The following is a 26,054-nucleotide window of genomic DNA, read 5'->3' as shown; positions in this document are numbered from 1 at the left end:
ATACAAAATTCTAATAAGCTTGGGTGTCTTGTTTCAAGCCTGTATCTAGTCTTAGAATAACAATAATCGCTTCTAGTTGTTATTTTTTATTATCTCTATAACATCCTTTATCGTATGGATTTCAGTACAGTGAGTACTCACAAGGTAGCAGACCATTCTCTGTGCGTGCAACTCGGATCTCTCTGATCTTTACACGTGATGGAATCTCAGCCTTCGAGAAGCTGACTCAGTAACATTTTGTAAATGGCAAAGCAGGAGTTTAAGCAAGCTCTGTCCAAGTCCAAACAAGACACGTGCTTTTTCTAGTAAGCTATGTTGTATCGGGAATATTATCTTTCTTCTTCCTCCACTTCATCCTATTGCCCACTTCCTTTGCGTGTATGTTTCGTATTTATTGCAGTTCTGAGTTATTCAGAATAAGAAATGATGCTTACTTACGTGTGGGCCAGAGTCGCCTCCTGCTTAAAACCTTTTCATGACTTCCCCTTGCAAAAAGTGACGGCTGTCTGTTATCTCCCTGGCTTGCTTACCTTCTGTCCTGGTACTTCCCGCCTTGTACTTCACTCTCTAGAAGCCATGCCATTCCCCTCACACTTCAGGCCACCCTGTGACACCGCCTTTGCTGCTCCTCTTCTCTGGCCTAGGTCCTTGCTACTCAAAGTGTGGTTCTGGGACCAGCCGGTCAGTATCACCTGGAAGCTTATCAGAAATGCAAGATTCAAGCCCCACCCCAGACCCCAAGTGATTCGGATGCACAGTTGAAGAAGCCCTGATCTAGAATTTTCTTGTTCACCTAGACAGCTCTTCCTCATTCTTCAAGACTCACATCCAGGAAGCTGAGATCATCAGTTCAAGGACTCTCTGGGTGGGGGTGCCCTAAGCCCCTTTCAGGAGGTCTGTGAGGTCCTCCCTTTTCTAACTGCACATCTGCATGAGGCACAGTCTTCATAGACTTCCACCAAAACAATATATTGCAACAGAATCACTGCAGAAGCAGATGTGTCAATCCAGCTGCTTCTATTAAGCCAGACATTAGAGATGTGCAATTATGGTAAATGACACCATCTTCACACTAAAACTTTTTTTTGTTTTGGAAAATATAGTTATTTTTCCCAAAAAAATGTTATTTATGTTAACATGTAATAGGTTTATTATTATTTTAATGAATCAATCAATTCCACATCTTTTATAATATTAACAAATGCATTTGTATATTATAGATACTGTTTTATATTATATGTAATTTTATATCATTAACATTGAACATTTAACAAATTGATGAAACATTTCTCAGTTTTAATTTCCCCTAAAGTAAACATTGATAAATGTACCCCACATAAACAAAAGTTCTTTGGAGCTCTCAATAATATTTAAAATACATAAAACGTCCCGAGACCAGAGTTGGAGATTCGTTGTCCTAGAGTGAGTGAAGCGCCCCTTCTCATCAGGTCCATAGACTCGTGGGCATATCTCACGTTGCTGCTTATCACGTTGTATTAAAATGATCCACTTGTATCTCTCTCTCATTAGACCATAAGTTCCTTGAGGACTGTGACTATGTCCCATTCATCTTTCTATTTCCTGAGACTAACGGAACACCTAGGACCCCCAAAGATACCTTTCAGACTGAGGAGTGTGTTTACTATCCAGTTTATGGGGAGTGCTGGACAACCCACAGCAGAGAACCAGCTTCTGGGGTGCTAATTTGTGTATGAGGCTGTCACACCCTCAGGTGCTGAAGTGAGCGGCTCCTGGACACGCCCACCAGCCGTGGCGTAGCTCCATTCACAGTAGGGCTCAGCAGCCTCCCAGCGCGAGGCAAGGAAGCTCCGTGAGCACACTGCCCATTCGTGCAGTGTCTCCTCACACCAGCCGTGATCTTATCCAGGACTCGTGGTGCCTCTGACCCTTAAAGGTATGGCGAGAGGACTACAGAAACGTAGATCGTGCAACAGACCACTTCCGGCCGTGTCTGTGGGCACTGACCTTGGCCACCCCGGGTGTGAGAGGAGGAGGAAGGAAATGGCTCTCCCTGCAGCAGAATCCTGCCTCAGACCAGATTCTGCTGCAGTTATCAGTTAGGGACAAAAACAGCCACAGGAAGCTCTGGAAGCTTGATGAAATGTCGCCTCCTGCCCTTTGGGACCTGTCAGTGAGCTCCTCGCAGGGAAGGCACCGAGCAGTAGTATCACCTTCTTGTCAGAATCCAGCAACATGATTCTGTCAGTGGTTGGGCGCAGGACGGAGCAAAGCTTTCGCTCTGAGGAATATAGGCTGCTGAGAAGTACCTAGGGTATTTCTAGCCAATGCACGTATTTCAACCACTGATTTTACCAGTGAAAATTCACTTCTCTCATCTTAATTACAAACTCTTTGGGGGTGATTAGAGATAAAAATAGTTGAAGCCTGTAATGGACCTCTGGTTTATGAACTCACTAGAGTTTGTCAAATGCTAACTAAGCATGCCTGAAATGTGGTTTCCAGCCACGTTCATAATCCAGAAGTTTGTGTGTGGGGGGGCAGCAATGGGAGCGGGTTTCTGATAGACACGTTCTTCCCACATCCTCCTCCCAGAGGGACTGTTCTGAGGCTCAGTCATCCATATGGTCTTTTGGAAGACGGTCCCAGCAGGCTGACATACCAAGCAGCGGCCGGCTCAGTGACACACACTCCTGTCAGCTCCCCCACCCTCCCTGCCTCCCACATTCTGTTTCCCTTGGACGGAACTCCTTTTATAAAATAGTAGCATATAAGCCTTTGTCTTAAGCCCAGCCTTCTGGGGAACCCAGGATAAGACATCACCATCAAGGAAGGTCAAGTTTTGTTCCATAAACTGATTAAGAAGGCAGAAAAATGGGTAATGATTTCCACATACAATTTTTTTTAAGTTGGTGTAATTGAACATTATACTGTCAGCTAGTCAGACAACTCAACTATCTAAAATGATTGTCTTCTTGAGTCTTCTTTTATAGCACAGTTGTACTGATGGGATGTTGAATAATGCAATAACCATAGTTGAAAGGGGGTTTATCAGGATAGGCTTTCTAGCAGAAATCAATTTGAGCCAAGTTTTGAAGGCCTGAGGAAGTTTGGAAGGATGGTGCAGCTTGAGTTTAGGAAATGTGCTAGAAAGCTTGTGTTGTGCTCAAGGGTCATGGCTTTCATGTATGATATGAAGAAGCCGTGTTTTTATCAGCCTATTCATTCTCAACAAAATGGTTGGCCTACCTCATCAATTCAGCTGCAGCTGATGATATTGGGCATGAAGGGGGCTGAAGCGACTCCGTTGGTTCCTTTCCTGCACAGACACTGGCTGCCTGTGACCAGCTTATCATTGATTGGAGTTTGGTATTAAACTTGCTCCCTTGGGTGGGGTGGAGAGTTGAACTCTGTCAGCTGGTGACTGTCCTTTCTGCAAAAGGTCCACATATACATAAGCTAGAATGATCAGGGGAGTGCACACACACACACACACACACACACACACACACACTTACTTATATCTAGTATCACTGTAATCCCTCTTAACATTTTACTGCCAAAAAAGATAGGGCAATCCCATTTTTAAAAGTACTATTCTTTAAATTCTTTATTTTATTTTATTTTTTTAAAGATATTTATTTATTTGAGAGAGAGAGAGAGAGAGGGCACAGGCACAAGCGGGGGGACAGGTGAGGGAGGAGAAGGACAAGCAGACTCTCAGCCCACGTGGGGGCCCATCATGGGGTGACGCAGGTCCGACACGGAGCTGATCCCAGGACCCTGAGATCATGACCTGAGCCACAGAAGCTTAGCCACCCAGGCACCCCTTTAAATTCTTTAAATTGACCCTTCCTTAAATTGATTACATTTTCTTACCTAAATCCTAGGCCAAATCCTAAAGCAAACAAAGAAAATCAAAGTTCCACAACAACATCAAATGTTTGGGGCCTTGGGAATCGAAAATCTCTTTGAGAATTTGACGAAAGCTGTGGACTTTGAACCCCCAAAAATGGAAATACACAAAAGAGTTGGCATACAATTTCATAGGTCCCAGATTTTAAAAAGTGGTCATGTGTTTTCGTGCAATGCTCACTTAATCTCAGGTAGCAAGGATGAAAATGGAATGTCGTTTTAAGGGTGAGAGAAACTGGAAATGCAGCAACTTTGTTTAAAAAATTGTTTTGTAAGTGGTTTTAATTCTTCATATTAGTCATCCTATTCTATATACCATCAGGAATTAGTCTGTGTTCCTATTTCTTATCAAGAGCAATTGATAATAACTAATCAGGAAGGGAGCGAGGTGAGTGGGAGGGAGGAAGGACAGAGAAAGACAAAGGCAGAGACAAAGAGCCCCAGAGAGAGAAGAGAACAGCGGTCTAATCAACTCAAACTTGTGTTGAGGCAACTAGAGAAGCTCTCAGGATCCAACCACTAGGAGAGTGAACTGATTCCATTGCTTTTGCCAAAGGCAGATGGATCGTGGCCCTCGCTCCTTGTGGCACAGGTCAACAGTCGAGCTGCGTACTGGGCACCTCCTGTGTTAACGAGTGCTTTGTGTTCAAGGACCTGCGGGTGATGGGACTTGGATCAAGGCAAATCCTGCCCACAAAAAACTTGCCATCTAAGTACAAAGCTTTGAAAAAGGCAAAAAAGCCTTTTAACCCTCCTTACTCAGTCTTAGCAATCAGCACGCCTGGGTCTTCTCCTTAAGCACTTCATTGTTGGTGAGGTACAAATAATTCTTTGTGTTGAAATTCTGAAATGATTGTGTTTATCTTTTAAACTGCTGCTCGGTGAATGGATGCAAGCTGTTTGTATGAAGACACATTAAATTCAAGGGGATGAATGCAGCTAACCTCCACATGCAGACCTCAAAGCAAATACAGCTGAAGGCAGACAGAAGATAAAAATATGTCTTTCCCCCACTGCCTCGCAAATTTCCAAAGATGTTTTCGTGGAGTGGTCGTTCCCCATCTCTGCTTCCTCCTTTGGGGAGGAGAGGCATAAGAAGATGACGATTATGCAACTAGTTAGTCCAATTAAAAGATTTTCTTCTACGGGAATGCTTATCATGAAGTAGCACAGGGGAAGTGATGTCAAGACTAATTGAGGGTCAAAGCCAAATCTGCAATGATCAAGACTTTTAGGGTACACTTCAAATGCGGTAATCATGAGCTCTCTCACTTAAAGCCACTGCAACACCAGAGAGGCAAAACCGAGAGCACAGCAGCAGAGCCCATTTTCAAACAATTCGAAGAGTCTGGAAGATTTTCTGAAGCATTCCGAAGAGCTTCCCCATCAGGGGGCCTCCATCGTCAGATCTGCATCCAGAGGAATCACATCTTTCACCTCCTGGGCGATGCCAGAGGGGACATAGGAGCTGGGAGAGAGAGTTCCTTCCATTCCATTTACAAACTGCCAGACCATATTATCTGTCCTCTAAATGAATGTTTAGTAAGCATCCAGTTGATTTTGCCTGGTTCTCTACAAGATGCAAAAGTTGTAGGGAAAATGAATTTCTGGCTAGGCGTTAAGTGAAATCACAAAACCAAACGTGTTTAATCAAGATGCCAGTGACAGCTCATCGCTCATCATTAGGATCCATTTGTGGGGCTTCAATTTCTCTCTCACCCACAGTGGTGTTTACTTCTTTTCACATCCTCAGGTTAGCCCCCTCCGAAGTCAGCAGTGGGCAGATTATTTCCCCGTCCTTCACGCTTTCATAGTTCTCCCTCTGGAGAGCTCACACACCACTGGCTCTGGACTGCTGTGCTTAGGGTTAGTCAAGCAATAGGAAATGCTTGTAGGCAGAGAACAGCAATTTCTTGTTCATCTGAAGAAAAAAAGAGTTTGAAGATGCTTAGCACACTTAGATTTGGGAGGTAGGGAGAGAAAAAAGGAAGAAATCCTGAATCCTTTCTTCTCCATAGAGCAAATTTCTGGTCTCGAGTCTATTTTTTTTTTAATGTATTATTTATTTTGAGACAGAGAGAGTGCTCCCATGTGCATGAGAGTGGAGGGAGGGGCAGAGGGAAAGCATCCTCAAGCAGACTCCCCACCCAGCACGGAGCCCTATGTGGGCTCCATCCCACGACCCATGAGATCATGACCTGAGTCGAAACCAAGAGTCAGACGCCCAACCAACTGAGCCACCCAGGTGCCCCCAAGTCTCGAGTCTCTTTTTAATGTTTTAGTTCTCTTTATTGTGATCCAGTTTACTGGAATAAAGTTAGTCTTCGAAACGTTGACAAAGTTGCAAGATGAGGGCCCATCTCTTTGATCATTTTCTATCACTGAAACTTGCTTGGATTGGGGCATCATGGTGTGTGATGGCATTTGATTGTGTAAATGGACCTCTTCTCTTGAGCTAAATGCTGAAAAACATCTTCCCACTGTGGAACTGGTGGTGGGAATGGGAAGATTTCCAATATCTGGGGCAGGTCTTTTCTTGTAAGCTGTCACTTTAGAGTAATAGAAGGCTGTTCCAGAGCTTGAGTGCTTTGGCTCTCGGGTTTCAGATCAAACTGTGGGTCTCTGGTTTCAAATCTGTGGAGGAGAACTACTGTTCCTTGGGTCATTCTTGGATTCATACCAACCCTTTTCTTTTTCTCCCTTGATGATTCTAGGAGTCTTCTCCTATCTCAGGGTCTGAGTATCCACAGGAAGACAGAGAGGGAGGCACTCACATTCCAAACCAAGACCAAACCTGTTAGAGTGGCTGTTAAATATTGCCAACGTTTTGCCATATTTGGCAGCTCAGAGAATGACCTAGAAGATCATGCTCAGAAATTATTCTTCTGAACCAGAGCTATGAAGCCTCACAGTGAAATTTGTTGGAAGCTGGAGTTTGGGGCCTGATGCGCACAAATGTCTTTAATCAAGTTGTTGGTTTCACATTCACAATCCTGTGTTGGCACCAATCCAAGAGATAAGCATCTCATGAGGAACCTAAAAGCAGGCGGCACATTTATTGTGTGGTTTGTGTTTTTTGGAAACCTTGGCATTTTATCTCTCATGCTCTGTGCCCTACTGAGTCACTGTAGTGTTTTTATTTTCCTGAGAAGCCCAGAGCTTGTCATTTATTAACCAAAGAATCATTCACTTAATTGTTCCACAAATAAGTAGGAGTGCCTGCTCTGTGCGAGCCCCTGTGCTAGGCTCTGGAGAGTGGCTTTCCGCTGGACCCTTTCGGCCCAGCAATATATCCATGTCACAGGACAGGTTACCCTGGAAGCTGGCTCTAAGGCTGATACTATGTTGTAAGAAGTGGACCAGAGAGGGTCCTTAGGGTCAACGCCTACGGAAGAAGTGATGGAAACAGGAGTGGGCGAGGGAAGAAGCTGGGTCCTCATCGGTCCCATCAAAGGCCTCAGCCCCATCATACGGTGGGTTCTGAAGTTGGGGTGACTCTTCAGAGTCATTGAGGGATGAGGCAGTGGGACCAGGCCTGGGCAATGGACTACTTCCCTTACGTAAGGTTAGTCCCTGGATGGGGCTGTTAAGAGAGGGAATGACCTAGCACAGGGCAGCTCCCTCCAGCGGAAGCAGCACCGCCAGTGACTGTCCCCTGAGAGGGGGTCCGGATGGCACGTCAGCATCCAGCACAGTGTACTAGATAGCGCTCAGCTCCTCCCCAGAAGGTCCTGACGCAACTGGCTCATCCCAGAGTAAGATGCCAGTGATAAAGCCGCTCTGGGGTTGGTTCGCTCTGTAGCTCATTCAAGGACACTTTCATCTTTCTGCTCTGTCAACCTAAGGAGTCCGTTTTGTTTCTCAGTCTTCTTCCTTCACGGTCACAGATGGCCGTAGCAGGTCCTGGGGTCACTGTGAAAAAAGAGAAGCCACCTCTGCCTGTGTGGACTTTCTGTGGTCGAGAAAACATTCCCTTATCTCACTCTTTTTTATTGTGGCAAAATATACACCACAGAGTATTTATCACTTTAACCGTAAGTGTGCAATTCTGCGGCTTTAAGTACATCACAATGTTGTATAACTATCACCAATATCTATACCTAAACCTTTTTCATCATTCCCAACAAAAGCTCTATACCCATTAAACAGGGGTTTCCCTCCAGCTCCTAGGAACAACTGTCCTACCTTCTGTCTTCATGAATATGCCTATTCTAGGTACCTCATGTAAGTGGAATTATAAACAATATTTGCCCTCTGCGTCTGCTTTATTTCACTAAGCATGTTTCCAAGGTCCATCCATGCATGTTATAGCATATATAAAAATTGTGCTCCTTCTTATGGTAGAATAATATTCCATTATATATACACACACACATATAGACACACATATACATATTATATATATGTATATATATACACATGCACACACAATATTGTTTATCCATTCATCTGTTAATGGGCACTTGGGCTGTTTCCACCCAAGGGCTACTGTGGATAACGCTTCTATTAACATTGGCATACAAATATATGTTCAAGTCCCTGCTTTCCATTCTTCTGAACATATGCCTAGGAGTTGAATTGCCGGGTCATATGATAATTTGATGTTTAACCTTTTAAGAAACTGTTTTTGGTAACAGCAGCACCATTTGACATTCCCAGCAGCAATGCATGAAGGTTCCAATTTCTCTACATCTTTACCAAAATTTGTTCTTTCCCTTTTTAAAAATTATACCCATTTTCCCTTCATATCTTATTGACCACTATTGACCAATTCCTTAATTAATTATTGGGAAAGTGAATGAGATCACCGTTGATTGCTTCAAACCAAACAGGACTCACATCATGGATAGAGTCCACATTCCCTGAAAGATGTGTTTGCAGAGAGAACAGCTGGATATCTGAACAAACTCAGAGCATCCCAGCAAGAAAGAGAGGATGGGGGAGGATTATAGGGAGGCTACCTTCAATGTCTGCCATGGAGAGGCTTTAAAAATATCAGCGCCCAGAACAGAAGTTCCGATTCGATTGAGCCAGTCTTCAGTGGGTTCCCCACATCAGTCATTTTTAACTGTTCACCTAGTTGATTCGAATGTGCAGTCAGGGTTGAGGCCACCCACTAAGCCAACAAGTATGAGAGCTGAGCAGTACAACGTGCAGCAGGAACACTGGACAGGGCCTGCCCTGCTGGACAGAGGCAATCCCCCCGGAGGAGGTGATATGTAGACTGATATTTGGAAACGTCAAGTAAGCCAGGCCAAGGACATAGACACAGGAGACAGAAGGTGATGCCTGAGGAATGGGAAGTTCAGTCCAGCTGGAGTGTAGCATTCCGACCTTGAGGTGAGAATATTTTTATTTGGATATGTGCAACTCTTAGAGCAATGGCTAGGTCACACGCCCCAGCCTGGTTTACTTCTGGGTAAGTTCGCCTACCCCCTGTGCCCTGTTCTTGGTAAGCCAAGGAAGTAGCAGGTTATATGCACTGTATTTTAAGCCTGCCTATGCTTTGTACAACCAATATGGCCTTGAGGAAGTCCCATGACCTCTCTGGAACTCCAGAAAGGTCCCACAAAGTGAGGTTATAGTAAGTACCTCATAGGACTATTATGGAACTCAGATGAAAAAATGTACGTATGTGAGTGTCGTACAGTAATATGTTGATGAGTTCCAAATTTCTGTTCCCATCAAACTTCTCTCTAGAGCACCTCTAATTTCTAGACCTGTACGTCAAGGCCTTGACATTGCCCCTTGAATGTGTGGTGGGCATTTCCCCCCTGACATGTCTAAGTTTGAGTTCCTCATGTGCTGCTCGAAACAGCTCCCCCTCCAGCCTTCTTCATGTCAGCGAATGACGTCTCTATCCTTAGTGTCATCCTTGACTCCTTTCTCTCCACAAGCTGGTGTGGTAACAAGTCCTGTCACTCTATTTTCCAAAATCTATTCAGAACTTGACCCTTTCTCACACCCACCACCCCCGTCCTGGTCCAAGCCAACGTCCTCTCGTGCCCAGATTTTGTAGCAGTGTCCTAATTGCTCCCCCTGCTTCTACCCCTTCCCCCACAGTCCATTCTCCACACAACACTCAGGGCGACCCTGCTAAGATGTAAGTCAGATCACCCCACTCCTTTGAGGCAAACATGCCCAAGGCTCCATCTCACTCAGAGTAAAGTTGAAACCCTTATGATGACCCACCAGATGTTCTGTGACTCGACCCATCATTTTTCTCTCATCTCCTACATTCTCCCTTTGTTCACCTGCTTCAGCCTCAACTGCCCTGCTCGTCCCTGGATATGCCGGGAACACTCCTGCTGTGGGGTCTTTGTGCTTGTGGTTTGCTCTGCCTGGTAACTTCTGCCCCATTTAGCCACACGACTAACTTCTCACTTCTTTCATGTCTTTACTCAAAAGCTATAATATCACTAAGTCCTTCCTTAGACACCGTATTTTAAATTTCAGCACCTGCCCTTGACTTCATATTCTCTTTTTCTGCTTTATTATAATCATCTTACTATTTACCACTAACATGCTCTCTATATTGTTTATTAGCTTTCTTCCTACTAGAATATACATATATATAAATTTTTGTGTAGTATATACATGATATTTATATTTATCAAATCTTCCTACCAGAATACCCCTGTTCCCCAAGAGCAGGGATTTTTGTCTGATTTGTTCGCTTTGTATCTCTAGTAACATGATACTACTGGCATATACATAGTAGGGACCCAATAAATTTGTTAATACCACATTTTACAGAAGAGAAGCCTGGGACTCAGTGCGATTAAATCATTCACTCAAGATAACACAGCTAGGAAGTGGCGGAGTTGGGTAGTTTACTGTTCTATGACGCTTTACAACATAAAAAAACCATTTAGCGACAACACAGAGCGAGGTCAGTGGCCCCTCTGCACCTCCTCCCTACCGCAGCTAAAGAAAGGAAATCCCTCAGATGAGGAAGGACTAGGAGCTGGAGGCCTCATGGACTTGCTGGTGGGCCTTTGGCTAGGGGTTCAGATTTGAGTGTCATTAAGCAAGGAAGCCAGGGAGCCATCTCCACACTTGCTCCGAAGCAAAAAGGCCAGTGACTGTTGTTAAGCTGCTGGAAGCGAATAGGCAGAAGAGGAAGGGTCCTCAGCAAACGGGAGGATATGTCGAGTCCGTTTGATGGCTGGGGAGAATTTTGGACGCAGAAATCAGCATCACGGCCCATGCCACTGGCAGCCCCATACAGACCCTCTGTGACCCCTAAAAATCTCTTCCTCTTCCATTCATTCCAATGAACACACAACGAGGAATCCTAGCAGAATACAGGAAGAGCAATCAGAGAATAGCCCTATAATTAAATATGCTAATGCTTTATTGCAGTGATTTCTAAAGAGTGTCTTTCTTTGAGGAAGAGGACATTTGGCCAGACAGGGGTGATGCTAGGGGGTGAAGCCCAGCCTTTTTTCTCCTCCCACTTGGGAAGCTCCTTTGCTGGGGCTCTCCCTCCACAGCAGAGCCATTAGAGCCAGAGCCCAGGCTGGCAGGTGGCTTCCCTAAGAAGTTTGGATGAAATAGGCAGGGGCAGGGTGTGAGTGGAAGCGGAGTCTTGTGAGCTGCGAATTCCGGAGGTTTGGGACAGAGCCGAGAGCCAGAGCAAGGGCCTGGCCTCTTCCTGAGGGAACCATGGCACCTCCCTAAGCCCTGGGGTCCTCACTGTCTATCCCAAGACTGCTGGGAGGAGTAAGTGAGAGAAGGCCTGTGAGATGCTTAGCCTGGTGCCCATCGTAGAGGAACCCCTCAACGTGTGTTTTCTTTCTCCTTCTTCTTTCCAGGAGCAAAATGAGGGGCCAAGACAATGGCTCAGATCAGAACTAGGAGAGGCTCTTTTCTTTTCTTTTTTTTTTAAGATTTTATTTATTTCCTTATTTTGAGAGAGAGAGAGAGAGACCATGAGTGGGAGAGGGGGAGTCAGGAGCCCGAACGGGGGCTCAATTCCAGGACCCCAAGATCATAACCTAAGCTGAAGGCAGACGCTTGACCAACTGAGCCACCCAGGTGTCCCAGGACAGGCTCTTGTCAAAGGTACTGGACTGTGACCCAGAGAGTGGAGGAAGGGAAGAAACTTCTTAAGTTGCAAAACGCCTTCTGTTGGCAATGTACAGCTGCCTCATTTCCACCTCCTAGGGGCACACAAGGAGCAGCAGCAGACCCATGGCTCTGGGCACCTCTTCCATTTTCCCTTCAGAACCCCCCCCCTTCACACATTCGCCACCAATTCCCAGCGCCTTGGCCAGTACCTGCGTGCTTCTCCCAGATCCCCTCCTCAGCTGATGCTCCCGGCCTGCAGCTGCTGTTCTTGCCCACATGGAACTGCTCTGTCCCAGGGTTCACCCCTCCCAGGGTGCACCTCGAGGCCAAAGGCTCGATGATGCGGGGACACCTATCAGTTTGGGACAACTTTAAAGGGACATCCAGCCCCACAGGTTCCCTTTGGATCAGCCAAAACCCATTGTAGGTGAGCTTCTGCCTCGGGCCAACCTGCCTCCCTTCCTTCAAGTATCTCTCAAGAGCAGTCTTGGGGCTCCAGGGTGGCTCAGCCGGTTAAGCGTCTCCTTCGGCTCAGGTCATGATCTCGAGATCCTGGGATGGAGCCCCGCACTGGGCTCCCCACTCAGCAGGGAGTCTGTTTATCCCTCTGCCCCCACCCATGCTCTCTCTCTCAAATAAATAAATAAAATCTTTTTTTTTTTTTAAAGCGTCTCCAAAAGCCTTCTGCATGTGACTCCAGGGAGCCCAATGTAAGAGCACCAGTCCCTTCATTGTCTGTTGTCTTTGCCCCTCTAGCTACAGCCCACTCATCTGGCCTCCCAAGCACCCTCTTTCCACTTACATGATTCCATGTGCAAATCATGTATGTAAGTGTGTTTTGCAGATTGCTAGCTGCACATAAGTGTCAGTTCCCATAAAATTTGTTTTTTATTGGGCAACAGGTGAACCCATCAGCACCCATTTTCAAGTCACTGGGATACAGTCAAACTACTGATGGTTTCTTTGTAAAGATGACTTTTTACGTGGCCATGCTTGTGACTAGCCTTATTGTTTATTTGTTTATGCTGGCTTGGAATGGAATCTCCAATGAACAGAGAACATTTTTGAGAGGGGATTGGATTGTTTACCTTTGTACCAAGCTAAGCTAGCAAGGAATTGTGTGTCTGGAAATTATTCAAGAAATGCATGTTTCTTGAAATCATTGGAGGAAATCTGATTATCCAGTTGATTGACAGGTGAAAGAAGTAGGGATGAACTGTCAAACTGGTGACCTGTAGGAGAAATGTAGCTCTGAGATACATGGGTCTCACCAGCACTACATGGATTGTTGGCTATTGAAATTTTTTGGAAGTATGCTACAGGCCCTACCACCTCCCAGAACATTCTACCCAACCTAAATCCACTTTGGATTCTCTGCCTAGCCCTTGTAGGTACATGGGTTTGTGACCCCTGCTCAGAGTGACATGCAACAGGGTGTTCCCTCTACAGAAAGAATTGAAGGAGCCGACTGGCACGTTTCCCACCTTTTCCTGTAGCTTGCTCAGCCTGTCCCTGCACTGTCAACAGGGGCCCACGCTAGCTGCTGTCCTGCCTTCCAGGTACTATAAGGTCACCGTGCTGCTCATGTGCTTCACGATCCCCACGCTGGTGCCCTGGTGCGTCTGGGGGGAGAGTCTCTGGAATTCCTACTTCTTGGCTTCCATCCTCCGCTATACCATCTCCCTCAACATCACCTGGCTGGTCAACAGTGCTGCCCACATGTACGGAAACCGGCCCTACGACAAGCACATCAGCCCTCGGCAGAACCCACTCGTCACTCTGGGTGCCATCGGTGAGTAGTGGGGAGAGCCAACGGGAAGTACAGCAGCTCGGACTTTCTTGGCTTTCCAATGGTTTCCTGGAATCTGTAACGAGAGGGAGTGGAAGGGAGTCAGGTGGGATGAACTTGGGCTTTGGTGTTAGAATCCTGGCTCTTGGACAAGTCACCTAATCTCTCCGATTTAGAGTTTTCTCATCTGTGAAATGGGAATCGTGATGCCTACTTCATAGAGATGTCATGGAGATTAAGTAAGCTACTATATGTACGTGGCTTAGGACAATGTCTGTCATACAGTAAGTGATCAGTAATTAGTAGCTATTTATTTTTACTATGGAAATGTTCCTAAAGGAGGCATAGCAGCTGACTTTTCTTTCAAACTGCCTTGACCATTCTAGCCTCGGCTGTCCAATCATTTGACTGACCATAAGAAAAAAGGCCTTCAAACAGAGAGATGGGAAGAAACAAGAGTGTGGCATCTCACGGTGCCACAAGATGGTTAAGAGCAAGGCCTCTGGATTCTGACGAGTCTGGTTGAATTTTGGTTCCTCCACTTACTCTCCGGGCAGGTTATCTGGTTCCTCCACACCTTGCGTCTTCCTCTGTCAAGCGAAGATGATAGTAGCATTTACTGCTCCTGGGGTCATGGGAGGGTTAGGTGAGCTAATTCATAGTCTTTGCAGCAGTGCTTAGCATGAAAGAAGCCTCAGTAATGTTGTTTTTATTCCTAGCTTTGTGATCTTAAGCAAGTTGCTTGTCCCTTCTCTACATTGACATCCTTGATTTTAAAATGGGGATAATTATAGCACCTAGCTCAGAGATGTGGGGATTATAGGTGTTAATACCCATTAAAGCCGTCACTGTGGCTGGCACGCAGTAAGTAATAATAAACCTTAGCCATAGGCTTATGGAGGCAACCAGGGCTTCTTGGTAAGCTGAGCCTTGAGCATGGAGATCACACCAGCAAAGGAAGGTCCTACAGTTAAGTAACACGGCCTCTGCACCCCTAGCAAGGAGTTTCGGCCACCACATTGTTAGGTCACGTGCTTACTAAGACCCCAGGGATCTTGTGTGGACAAGAGCAATCCAAGATGGAATAAACACCAAATTCAGCTATGGGAACACTGGCTAAGCAGAGAGAAAAGTGTCTTGAAAAGAGTTTCTGATGCTTCTACTACTTCCTCCTCCACACCCTTCACCTTTTTTTTTTTTCTATTTATTTTGAGAGAGAGAGAGGAAGAGAAAGAGAGTGAGCTGGGGGAGGAACAGAGGGAGAGGAAGAGAGAGAATCTCCAGCAGACTCCGTGCTGAGCACCAAGCCCAATGCAGTGCTCGATCCCATGACCCTGAGATCATGAGCTGACCCCAAATCAAGAGTTGCGCTTAACAGACTGAGTGACCCATGTGCCCTCTCCTGTCTGCTCTCAGAGTCAACACTGGATGTGGCTCCCCCACTGCAGCTCTTCAGAAGATAAAGGGGGGACAAGATGGACTTACATCTTACGTAGGAACAGTGGGCCAGAAAACCCAAGGACTGTGGCCATGGCACAGGCCCTGAAGAGTGGGGTATCAGTTTTCAGTCCGCCCAGGTCAACAGTGGGCTCCTAGTTAGTTTTCTTCATTAAGGTCCTGGGAAGGCTCCTGTTACATCTGACCGTGTGGTAGATGGGGAGTACATCCAGGGTTCTCTCTCCCTCCCTGCCCGTGCTCTCTCTCTCTTTCCCAAATAAATAAATAAATCTTAAAAAAAAAAAAGAAGTAAAGGAGGAATCTGGCAATTCCTCAAATGGTTAAAAAGAGTTACCATATGATCCAGCAACTCCACTCCCAGATTTATACAGAAGAGAAATAAAAACATATGTCCACACAAAAACTTGTATATGACCATTCATAGCAATATCATTCATAATAGCCAAAAAGTGGAAATCATCCAAATGTCCATCAGTTGATGAATGGATAAATACAAAGGGTACGTCCATACAATGAAATAGTATTTGGCAATAAAAATAAATGAAGTACTGATACCTGCTACAAACTTGAAAACATTATGTTAAGTGAAAGATGCCAGTCACAAAGTCACATATTGTATGATTTCATTTATATGAAATGTTCAGAATAGACAAGTCTATAGAGATTGCATTAGGTTCTCTAGGAAATGGAATCAGTATATATATACACATACATATATATACACACACGTATATATGTATACACACACATACACACTACGCATATATATACACATATATCTACCTTTACGTATGTAACGCTATTACATACATACACCATACAGTTGTTGTATATACTGTAATATATACATATTATATGTTCCTCATAATAAATCCCCATATATATGGGGGATATATATCCTAAACAGTAGGATATCTATAGAAATAAAAAAATATACATATGTATATATTTGTAGGCTATAAATAGATAATCCTATTTCTGTGTGTGTATATATGTTGATATCCGTATATACACATGTGTGTAGATATAGAGAGAGGGGGAAGGGGAAGGGTCAGGGAAGCGGGGAGATTTATTATGAGGAGCTGGCTCACAGGATTATGGGAGCTGAGAAATCCCACAGTCTGCTCTCTGCAAGCTGGAGACCCAGGAAAGCCAGCGGTATAATTAAATCAGAGTCCGGAGGCCTGGGAACCAGGGGAACAGATGATGTAAATCCCAGTCTGAGGGCCGGAGAAGACGAGAGAGATGTTCCAGTTCAGTCAATGAGTCAGAAAAAAAGGGGCGAATTCCTCTCCCTCCACCGTTTGTTCTGTTGAGGCTCTTCACAGACTGAGTGATGCCCTCCCCCACCGGGGAGGGTAATCTGCTTTACTGAGTCACTGGTTCAAATGCTCATCTCCGCTGGAGACACGCGCACAGACACGCCTCGTAGCAATGTTTCATCTGGCAAGCTCTGGCCAGGCAGGTCAACACGTAAAATGAACCATGACAGAGAAGGAGAGCAGGGCTGGAGGCATGGGGGAACGGCTGGGGGATGGCAGCTCGGGAGTGTGGCGCTTTCTTTTAGGTAATGAAAATGTTGGGGCGCCTGCGTGGCACAGCGGTTAAGCGTCTGCCTTCGGCTCAGGGCGTGATCCCGGCGTTCTGGGATCGAGCCCCACATCAGGCTCCTCCTCTATGAGCCTGCTTCTTCCTCTCCCACTCCCCCTGCTTGTGTTCCCTCTCTCGCTGGCTGCCTCTATCTCTGTCGAATAAATAAATAAAATCTTTTTTAAAAAAAAGTTATAAAATTCACTGTGGTGATGGATGCATAACTCTGTGAGAATACTAAAAGCCATTGAATTGCACTTCAAATGGATGAATTATATGGTGAATTATATCTCAATAAAGCTATTTTAAAAAGTCAAATGAAAGAAGCCCTGAGATCCCTCCTCAAACACTTTAATTAAAAAAAAAAAAAAAGTAAGGGAGGAAAAGCTGTTCACCGGGAGGGATGGAATAATACGCAGGCTGATTTGGAACATGTAAAGCTCCCCTCCCCCATTTGCTTGCCCATCTCAGCGATGCCCGTTTGAGTCTTCCCGGCTCTCCCGAAGAGCCTTCCTTTAATTCCCCAGCCCACAGAGGCTATTTTCCTTTTATGAACAAACACCAAAATGAGGACCTGTTATCAGCCATTTAGCATTTCATTTACAAAGTACAGCTCTGAAATCATGGTAGCATATCTACAATTCATATGGAGAGATTAATCTCGTGACTCTATGCTGATTAACTTTCTTGTTATTTTTCTGTTCCTAGTTACTCTAGTCGACTAAGTAAATTCTTCCTAAGGGCAGACACCAAGTCTTCTGCTCCCCACAGAGCCTGACATAGTGTCTTGCACATGGTAGACCCTCAATAAATGAGGGGGGGTGGTGGAATAAATCTGTGCAGAGAGGTGGAGATGGGTTCTTTCAATGCCCACTTTGTCTTCCAGGTGAAGGCTTCCACAACTACCACCACACCTTTCCCTTTGACTACTCCGCAAGTGAATTTGGCTTAAATTTCAACCCAACCACTTGGTTCATTGACCTCATGTGTTGGCTGGGGCTGGCCACTGACCGCAAACGGGCAACCAAGCTGATGATCGAGGCCCGGAAAGCCAAGACTGGAGATGGCAGCACTTGAACGTGGAACCACCATCCAACATGTCTGCCATTGACACCTTAGTTCATGGTTCTCATTACTATAGTTCTCTTGTTCATTGGATGTGGGAGGGGGTAGAGGGTAGGGAGGGAACAGAATCTGTGTGGTTTGGGAACTTTCTGTTTGTCTCAAAATAACGTCAGCTATCAACGAAAAAAAATTTTTAACGTCAACATAACTATGATTTAACATTAGGGTGTGAACACGTGATTTAGTCGCTGTAGCTACAGTCCGTGAAACACATATGGTTACGTGCTTGTACGTGATGTTGACCCTGACAGGATGAAGGAAGCTTAATATTCTCTCGGTGTGATTCAGGAGAGTATTGGTCTTCTTTTTCTACCGGTTAACCCAGCACTGTCTTTAAACCCATTATCTGAAGGAGCAGAGAGACAGGGTAGAAGACAAAAGAGAGGGTCTAAGTAACTAAAGAATGTTTCTGCTTTGTAATTACTGCGTGTGCACGCCTGTGTGCATGTTGTGTTGTTGTTTAAAACAGAGAATTGAACACTTTAAAAAAATGACAATACAGGAAATGGCTCTCTCTCTCTCTCTTTTTTTTTTTTTTTTGGCCCTATTTACAGCTTATTAATGCTCCACTGTCTTTGCTTCAGAAGAGATCTGTCCGCTCCCCAGCTCGTTTGTGGTCCGATGACGCCCAGCCCACCCTATAAATCAGTGCCTATCGAGGTGCTTGATTTTGTGTCTTCGCTATTGTCATTTTAAAGGTGTGTAACTCAGATGTGCCAAGCATAAAATTAAGCTCCAATTAAGCTCTCATTTAAATGTTTAGACACCTAATTTATATTCTAATTGATCCCAGCCACTGATGCATGTACTTTCGTGACTCCTGCTAAATAAGCATATTAATTTTCCACACCAGGCCATCAGATCTTAATAACCGAGTTATCTAGAACTCAGTGTCTGCTAATGTTGCCCCTGCATGCAGCCTTCATTGACTTTGCAGCAAAATAGAAAGTGATCATTATGTAGCTTCTGGATTAAAAAAATTTTCGTGTGTTAAGTTGCCTTGTAAAGAGCATGTTGAATTAATGGGACAGCGTGCCCTTTGTGTTAGCTGTTAGAGCAAAAGAAAGATGTTGGAGCACTTCGAAGACAGATCTTTTCAGGAAAGAAGTAGGAATTGAAAATTTTTGAAAAAAGAAGTGATACCAGTAGGAAATCGTCATAATGAAGTTCTTCATCCGGCAGGTGTTTAACAGTGTTATTTTGCCATTAATAATGTATAAACTATGAGTGATTTACAATAAATGATTATGAATTCGTTGGTGTTCTTGACCAGGTACTTAAATGTTGTTCGGAGGATGTTCTCTCAAGGGCACGTGATGCTCCATGACGACCATATGATTTCCATTTGATTGACTCGCTGGACTAACAATGCCCCTAAGACCAGACCTCCTGTATCCCATCAGCCCTAGGCCAGAGGGAAAACTGGCTAGTTTTATGTGGAATGCAGAACCCCCAGCGGTGTCATTCCCCACTTCTCACTCACCAATATGGTCACCTGTGCTGCTTTCAGCTGACGAATGGGCACCTCTACTCCTACCTGTCACCCAAAAGAGCATGAAGGACACCTTCCTTCCCCGAGCCCCAGCGGGCCCCACTAGGAGAGACAGAGGCACAGGAGATGGGCTCAGCTCCCCCTCCAGTCCTGCCTTTCAACTTCTCCCTTGTGCTGCCTCCCTCTCTGCCCTGCCTTTGTCTCGAAGCACCTGTGCCCCTGCCATTAGATACAGACTTCTTGGCCTGCCTGCCATTGAGTGGGATTCCAGCCATTGGACCCTCTGGGTATGACTGCGGCATCTACCAGCTGCTTCATACTGTGGCCATGCGTTGCTGAGACCTTGATGGAGTATTGGTGGGGTGTAACTGTATTCCGAGTTGAGTTTGTATCAACATGACCTAAAATGATTGGGAATATTTCCAATTGGGAATATTTCCATGACTCTTTGACCCTTAAATGTACCAATCTTATTGCTTTCCCATTAATAGGAAAGGCTATATTCGGAAAAAACTATTTGAAGCCTTCTCACGAAAGGAGGATATTCCGCATCTAGTCCAAATAAATCCAGAACCTCACTCTTCTGAATCCAAGAGCCATGTATTTATCTGCAGCAGTGCCCATGAATGAGAATTGGGATGATTTTGTTGAAGGAGTGGAAAGAGGTTAGATCACTCTAGAGTCTTCCATGTTAACATTCCCCGCAGTCTCAGCAGCATCTAAGGGAAGAAAGTAACCCTGGGACGTATCTCCCAAGACTATCCAAAGTGGCCCTGGAGAGGTTGCTACATTTTTTTGAGAGGATCAGTTTAAAGTAAGGGGATGCCCTGTCCTTAATCTCCTGTGTCCTACAAGGCTTATTTCAGACACATCCACCTTGCATCCAGGTGAGGGGAGCCAAGGGGAAGTGGCTCCCAGAGCATCTCCTATGCGTGTTAGGGAGCTGGCCAGATACGCCAGAGCCAACCCAAGTGTGCTCCCGGCTGGTTGTGTGGCCTTGGGAAAACCAGTCTTTCTGGATCTGGTTTCTCATCTGCAAAGAGAGAGGATAAAACCAGACTCTGGCTAAGGTCCCATGGAGCCCTAATAGTCACCAGCAAAAACAGGGACAGGAACATGGCCGACTGCAGATTTGAAACACCTCTCAAGTTCGTGCCCATCCTTTCTGGGATCTGGGAGGTCAAAATTGAGGGGAAATAATTGAGTCTGAGTGGGACAACACAGTGAGGCTGAAAGGAATGTTCTTGGTAAAAAAAAAAAAAGCATCTGTTTCATTCATTCCCAAACTATAATGAAACAATAAAAATAAACATAATCCATGGAAAACAGTTTAATGAAAGGAAGTACTGCAAAAGCTCTGGCCTAGTGGAGTAGTAGAAACAGCACTGGACTTGAACTTGAGTTCAAGACCTGAGGTTGAATTCTCCTCCCTTTTTAAAGTTGAGGTATAATTGACATACATTATATTAGTTTCAGGTGTACAATATAATGATTTGATATTTGCATATATTGCAAAAAAGGGGCACCTGGCTGGCTCAGTCTGTATATACAGTAAGATGATTACCGCAATAAAAAGTCTTGTTAACATCTGTCACCATATGCAGTGAGAAATTTGTTTTCTTATGATCAGAACTTTTAAGGTATACTCTCTTAGTGACTTTCAAATATGAAATACAGTATTATTAACCAGTATTACTAACTATAGTCACGATGCTGGACATTACATCCCCACGACATTTATTTTATAACTGGAAGTCTGTATCCTTTGACCGACTTCACCGTTTCGCCCATGCCCACAGCCCACCAGTCTGTTCTCTGTATGTATGAGTTCATGGGTTTTTTTAAGATTGTACATGTAAGAGAGATCATATGGTATTTGTCTTTCTCTGTCTGACTTACTTAGCATAATACCTTCTAGGTCCATCCATGTTGTCACAAATGGCAAGATTTCGAACTCGAACCCGTGATCTAACTTTGCTGTGTTACCTAGCACGTATTTGTAGGCTGACCTGTGAAAGTGCCATTTATTAATCTACTGATCCTCCCTGCTCCTCCACGTCCTCACCCACAAAGTAGGAACAGTAACGCTTATGTGCTCAGATAAATCTGGAGGCCTCGAGAACAGGCCTGGTACATCGTAGATCCCCACGAGACATTAGTTGAGGGTGAGTAGCAAGTCCCAGACACAAGACAGTGACTGAGATGTAGTCAAATAACCACAGACTGGAAGTGAAGAGGACCAACTTCTAGTTTCGGTTTTGTGAGTAACTAGCTGGATGGTGAAGGGTAGCAGAATATGCCCAAAATGCCAGTTTGACATAAGATTATTTCCAGTTAAAGGCACTTGAGGAGCACCTGGCTGGCTCAGTCGGTAAAGCACATGACTCTTGATCTCAGGGTTGTGAGTTTGAGCCCCATGTTGGGTACAGAGGTTACTGAAAGAAAGGAAAGAAAGAAAAAGAAAAAAAGAAAGAAAGGAAGGAAGGAAGGAGGGGGGAGGAGGGAGGAAGAAAGAAAGAAAGGCACTTGAAAACCGCAGATCCAAGAAGGACCCTCTGACCTCCATTTTTCTTCATAAAAGCAGGAGATGAAACTCCCATGCGAGAGCTACCCTCTGTGAACCGGGGGAAAGAAACATCCTTATCACGAGAGACAGGGAGAAGGCAGCAGGAGAATCAGTGCTAACAAGGGTTTGCAAGTAACCCTTATCTCCCTTTAGCTTCCCCGATGTTGATGGTACTTTTTCACAATTAATACTCTTCGTCCAATCTGGTATATAAGTACTTGGGCCCAACCACTTTTGGGGGCTTCACTTTCCCGTGAAGGCTCCCATGAGCATATAATAATAAACTCTGTATACGTCTCCCCAGCTAATCTGTCTTCTGCCAGAGGAATTCTCAGGCCCAGCCTGACCCTCAGAGGCTGAAGGGAAAGTTCCTTCTCCCCTACAATGGCTCTATTTCCTGAAGCCTCAGCGAGCCCTTCCGTAAAGGACCCCAACTGGATTGGGTTGTCCTGCCCAGGTCTCCCGGTAGGAGTCGTTCCCCCCTGTGTGGAGAAGCCCCACACCCTGGCAGAGCCTTTGTCCAGCCCCCTGAGCATTCCTCTGAACCTTGGCCCCACTGGCAGAGTCCCCATGCCTCCCACAGTTCATTTGTCTCCTCAGAAGCCGGGAGACAAGACTGGGAGAGGGACAAGGCTGAAGCTCATGGATGAGAATGAGCTTCGGGGATTATCTGTGATGTTCATTTATCCGTTTCACTCCTGTCCTCAATTACACAAGACACGAAGCCGGCTGAGTTCTCAGCGGCCGCTCAGGTGAAAAACAAGGAAGGAAAGAAGTATCCTAACCTTTATAATCCTTCCCCCCCCCCATTTTTAGTTTACAGTATTCATCACAATCCTTTCCTTCCCTTTCCTCGACGTCAAGGAAGTGCTATAAATGACCGGGAAACTCCTCTCCTGTTCTCCCCAAGGGTGGCAGAGTTCAAAACCATCCCCTCCCCCCCACCCTGGAATGTTCCTGGCTTCTAAATTTGCAGGTCAGAAGCAAGAGGAAGGAAAGTGTTGCCTCTGCCCACCCCCACCCCCTCCGCAGGCCAGCCAGGCAGCAAGCCCCTGTTCCAGCAGCTGCTGTGGCTCTGTGACAGCCTTCTCCCTTGCTTTTGTCCCCTTAGGACACCATTGCCTGGGCACCTGGAAGAGCAACCAGCCCCAGGCTGCCTCGACTTCCCAGGAATTCTAGAGGAAGAGACCCGCAGACAGCAGCCCCAGCTGGCTATGGCGGGGGAACGTCTGCCCTGAGAAAGTACCCTTCCTTACAGCTCCTAAATCTACAGTTACTAAGCAAAAAAGATGAGTTGGCCTTTGACCACCGGTTCAAATCCCTGCAACTCAGAATTTACGAAATCCATGTCCCCATCCTTCCCATTTTCAGTCCTCTGCAAGGCTACCTTTCATATCACTGAGAGAAATCTCCAAAGTCGCTTTTCTGATAGGAGCCCCAGCTGCTTGGGTAGAGCCGCCAAACTCTGTGCCGTCGACGGACAACGTAGCTGGGTCCCGCTGGAGCGGGGCAGGTGGTCTGTTTCTTAGCAGATTTCTTAAATGCCGGTGCTCACAGTGTACAGACCATAGAGCAGCAGGGCCGATTGTAGAGGGGACTCCTTTTCCCAGGCTGTATGACAAGGTCATGTTTGGGGGTGGGGGCTGGGGACCCCCTATCTCATACCCGTTGTGATCACTGCGATCGATCTTTGAGTGAGGATGAACTGGCTAACTGGGATATGCAGCGTCTCAAAGGAAGAGCGACTTACCAGTGTAGATGATGCCTGTCCAGGGCCAGCGCACAGGCTTCTCACACCGGAGGTGGAGGGATCCGGAAGACCCACTTGACTTCTCTCCTGGTCCCGCAGTTGCTGCCCGGGGAATGCAGCAAGTCCGTTCTCTGAATTTAGATGTGCCTGTATTTGCACTGTTCTCTACAGGTCCTGCTGGACTGAGCTGTTTGCAACGCACGCAAATCAGCTCATTAGGAAGAACACGTACATGGTTACACCACAGCCGACCAAGGTGAAAAACGATCTCAAAGTGCATCTTTTGCCCTTTATGGTTTCAGATCACTATTTTATTTTATTTTATTTTATATTTTATTTTTAAGATTTTATTTATTTATTTGAGCGAGAGAAAGAGAGAGCATGAGCAGGGGGAAGGGCAGAGGGAGAGGGACAAGCAGACTCCCCACTGAGCAGGGAGCCCTACAATGTGGGGCTCAATCCCAGGACCCTGAGATCATGACCTGAGCCGAAGGCAGATGCTTAACCGACTAAGCCACCCAGGCGCCCCTCAGATCACTATTTTAAAAGTGAAGACCTATGTGGGAAATTTTTAAGCAATGATACATTGGACTCTTTCCAATCACCTTTATAGTCTATTTGAAGGGGCCTGGATCAGTTTCAAGACACTGAAACGGGCAGGCTATTTTTTTTTAATTAAAAAAGCTATTTATTTCTGCTTCTTTCATACATCTTGTGCAGGAAACAGTCTTGCATATCTATCTGAGATAATGTACTGTCACACATTCTCTTTAAAGGCAAAGCACCATCAGTAGAGCTGATCATCTGTCCAGAGTTCTCAGCTTACAGGATCTCACTTCCTGATTTTACATTAATTTTTCAAAGTCAGAAATGTCATCTCCAAGAAATGTTAAGGAAGCTGTAAAAAATAATCACTTTTTTAATATTATAGTTGTAGAAATTGAGTACATATTCTCTAAGACATGAAAAACTAAGACGAAAATGCCACTTAACATCGTTGGTACATCAGCTTAGGCCAGCAGGAAAAAATAGTGATAAGCTTGTCTCTTTGATATCAGGAAGACATTCTGGTTCAAGCATCAACATGCCCCTATGTTTTCTCTAGATGCTTCTTTTCTGCTGCTTTTATGCTTTTCCGTATTTCACATCACAGGCTTGGGGCAGCCTTTAAAACTCCATTAACAGGACCAAATCCAATATCCACTGATTTCTTCTGAAAAAGCATTTGAACCCATCAGACTGCCCGGCAGTTCCATTCTCATGAATACTCTAGCCATGAAATACTCCACAGGACACAGACAAATCCAATGAATAGAAGAAGAAATCTATTGAGTTTTGGAATGTTTGGTACATTTGATTGGTCCAGGATTCTGAAACCTAAACCTCCCATTGTAAATAGGAAGCCGGATGCGGATCCTTCCCTAATATATTGTCCAGCTACTCTGTGGGCCAAGAAAGCTGCTGGTCTCTAATGTCCATATTCATTAAAGCCAACACATGGAGGTTCAACAATAACATCCTAAATTATTCCTCCAGTGATGAGGACACAAGGCCCCACCACCAGCGCATACGCCATCATGGCGGATGCCATGTGCCCCCAGGCAGCTTCTTCTGCGTCAGGTTGGGCATTTGAGCACTAAGAACGGGACTAGATACAAAGTCTCCATCTTGTACCTAGTGGCGGCAAGGGCGGCTCTCTGGACAGGCCATTTGATGTGGTTTTGTGTACATTATTTAGCTCCTTGGCCTACATCTACACAACCCAGGGATGGTTAGATTGTTACTTTGTTGGTAGACAAACAGCCTAAGGAAAAATGTGCAAAACTTCCTCCTCTTCATCTACAATATGTCACACCTGGAACAAATGATTGCTTAGGTCCCTTCTTCGATCCAAGACAATAGCAAGCAAGCTTAGAAAAAGCTAGATTCTGCTCTACCCAAGCAAAACATGTGGCTGCAAGCCATCCCAATGTTGTATCCCTATAAAAGCAAGAAAGGAAAAAAAAAAAAAAAAAAAAGGAAGAGACTGCAGGCCACAGTATAACTTAAAAAATTGCCTCTGTTGAAGCAAAGTAAATATTTATAGGTGGGAAAGCAGAATCCTGAGTGTTAGGGTGGCCGATGACACGGCGGGTAGTTGATATTCCTGGAATGCCATTGCAATGGCTAAATATTTCTCAACAACCACAAGGGTTTTTTTGTTTTGGTTTGGTTTTTTGCTTTGTATTGTTTTGTTTTTAAGTTTCCATTTGAGAGATGTCCTTAAATCGAGTTTTGCTGTGTCCAGGAAATTCCAGCATTATCAACCTTGGAAACG

At 45.2% G+C, this 26,054-nt stretch overlaps 1 protein-coding gene and 1 pseudogene across 1 annotated transcript in view; one reads left to right on the top strand and one right to left on the bottom strand.

Moving 5' to 3' along the window:
- SCD5 (stearoyl-CoA desaturase 5) overlaps positions 1 to 19,188 on the top strand; it is a 139,167-nt gene extending 119,979 nt beyond the window's left edge. The window contains exons 4-5 of the mRNA XM_026509866.4: positions 13,527 to 13,759; positions 17,691 to 19,188. Of these exons, the coding sequence (XP_026365651.1) occupies positions 13,527 to 13,759; positions 17,691 to 17,881 (424 nt within the window). The 3' untranslated portion in view covers positions 17,882 to 19,188. The remainder of the gene's footprint in view (positions 1 to 13,526; positions 13,760 to 17,690) is intronic.
- Positions 19,189 to 24,915: 5,727 nt separating this feature from the next.
- LOC113263040 (oligosaccharyltransferase complex subunit OSTC-like) lies at positions 24,916 to 25,404 on the bottom strand (annotated as a pseudogene).
- Positions 25,405 to 26,054: the final 650 nt, after the last annotated feature.

This window comes from Ursus arctos, unplaced genomic scaffold, assembly GCF_023065955.2.
Source record: "Ursus arctos isolate Adak ecotype North America unplaced genomic scaffold, UrsArc2.0 scaffold_9, whole genome shotgun sequence".
NCBI lineage: Eukaryota > Metazoa > Chordata > Mammalia > Carnivora > Ursidae > Ursus > Ursus arctos.
Note: the sequence above shows the minus strand (reverse complement) of the source record. Positions and strands in the feature narration are given on the sequence as shown.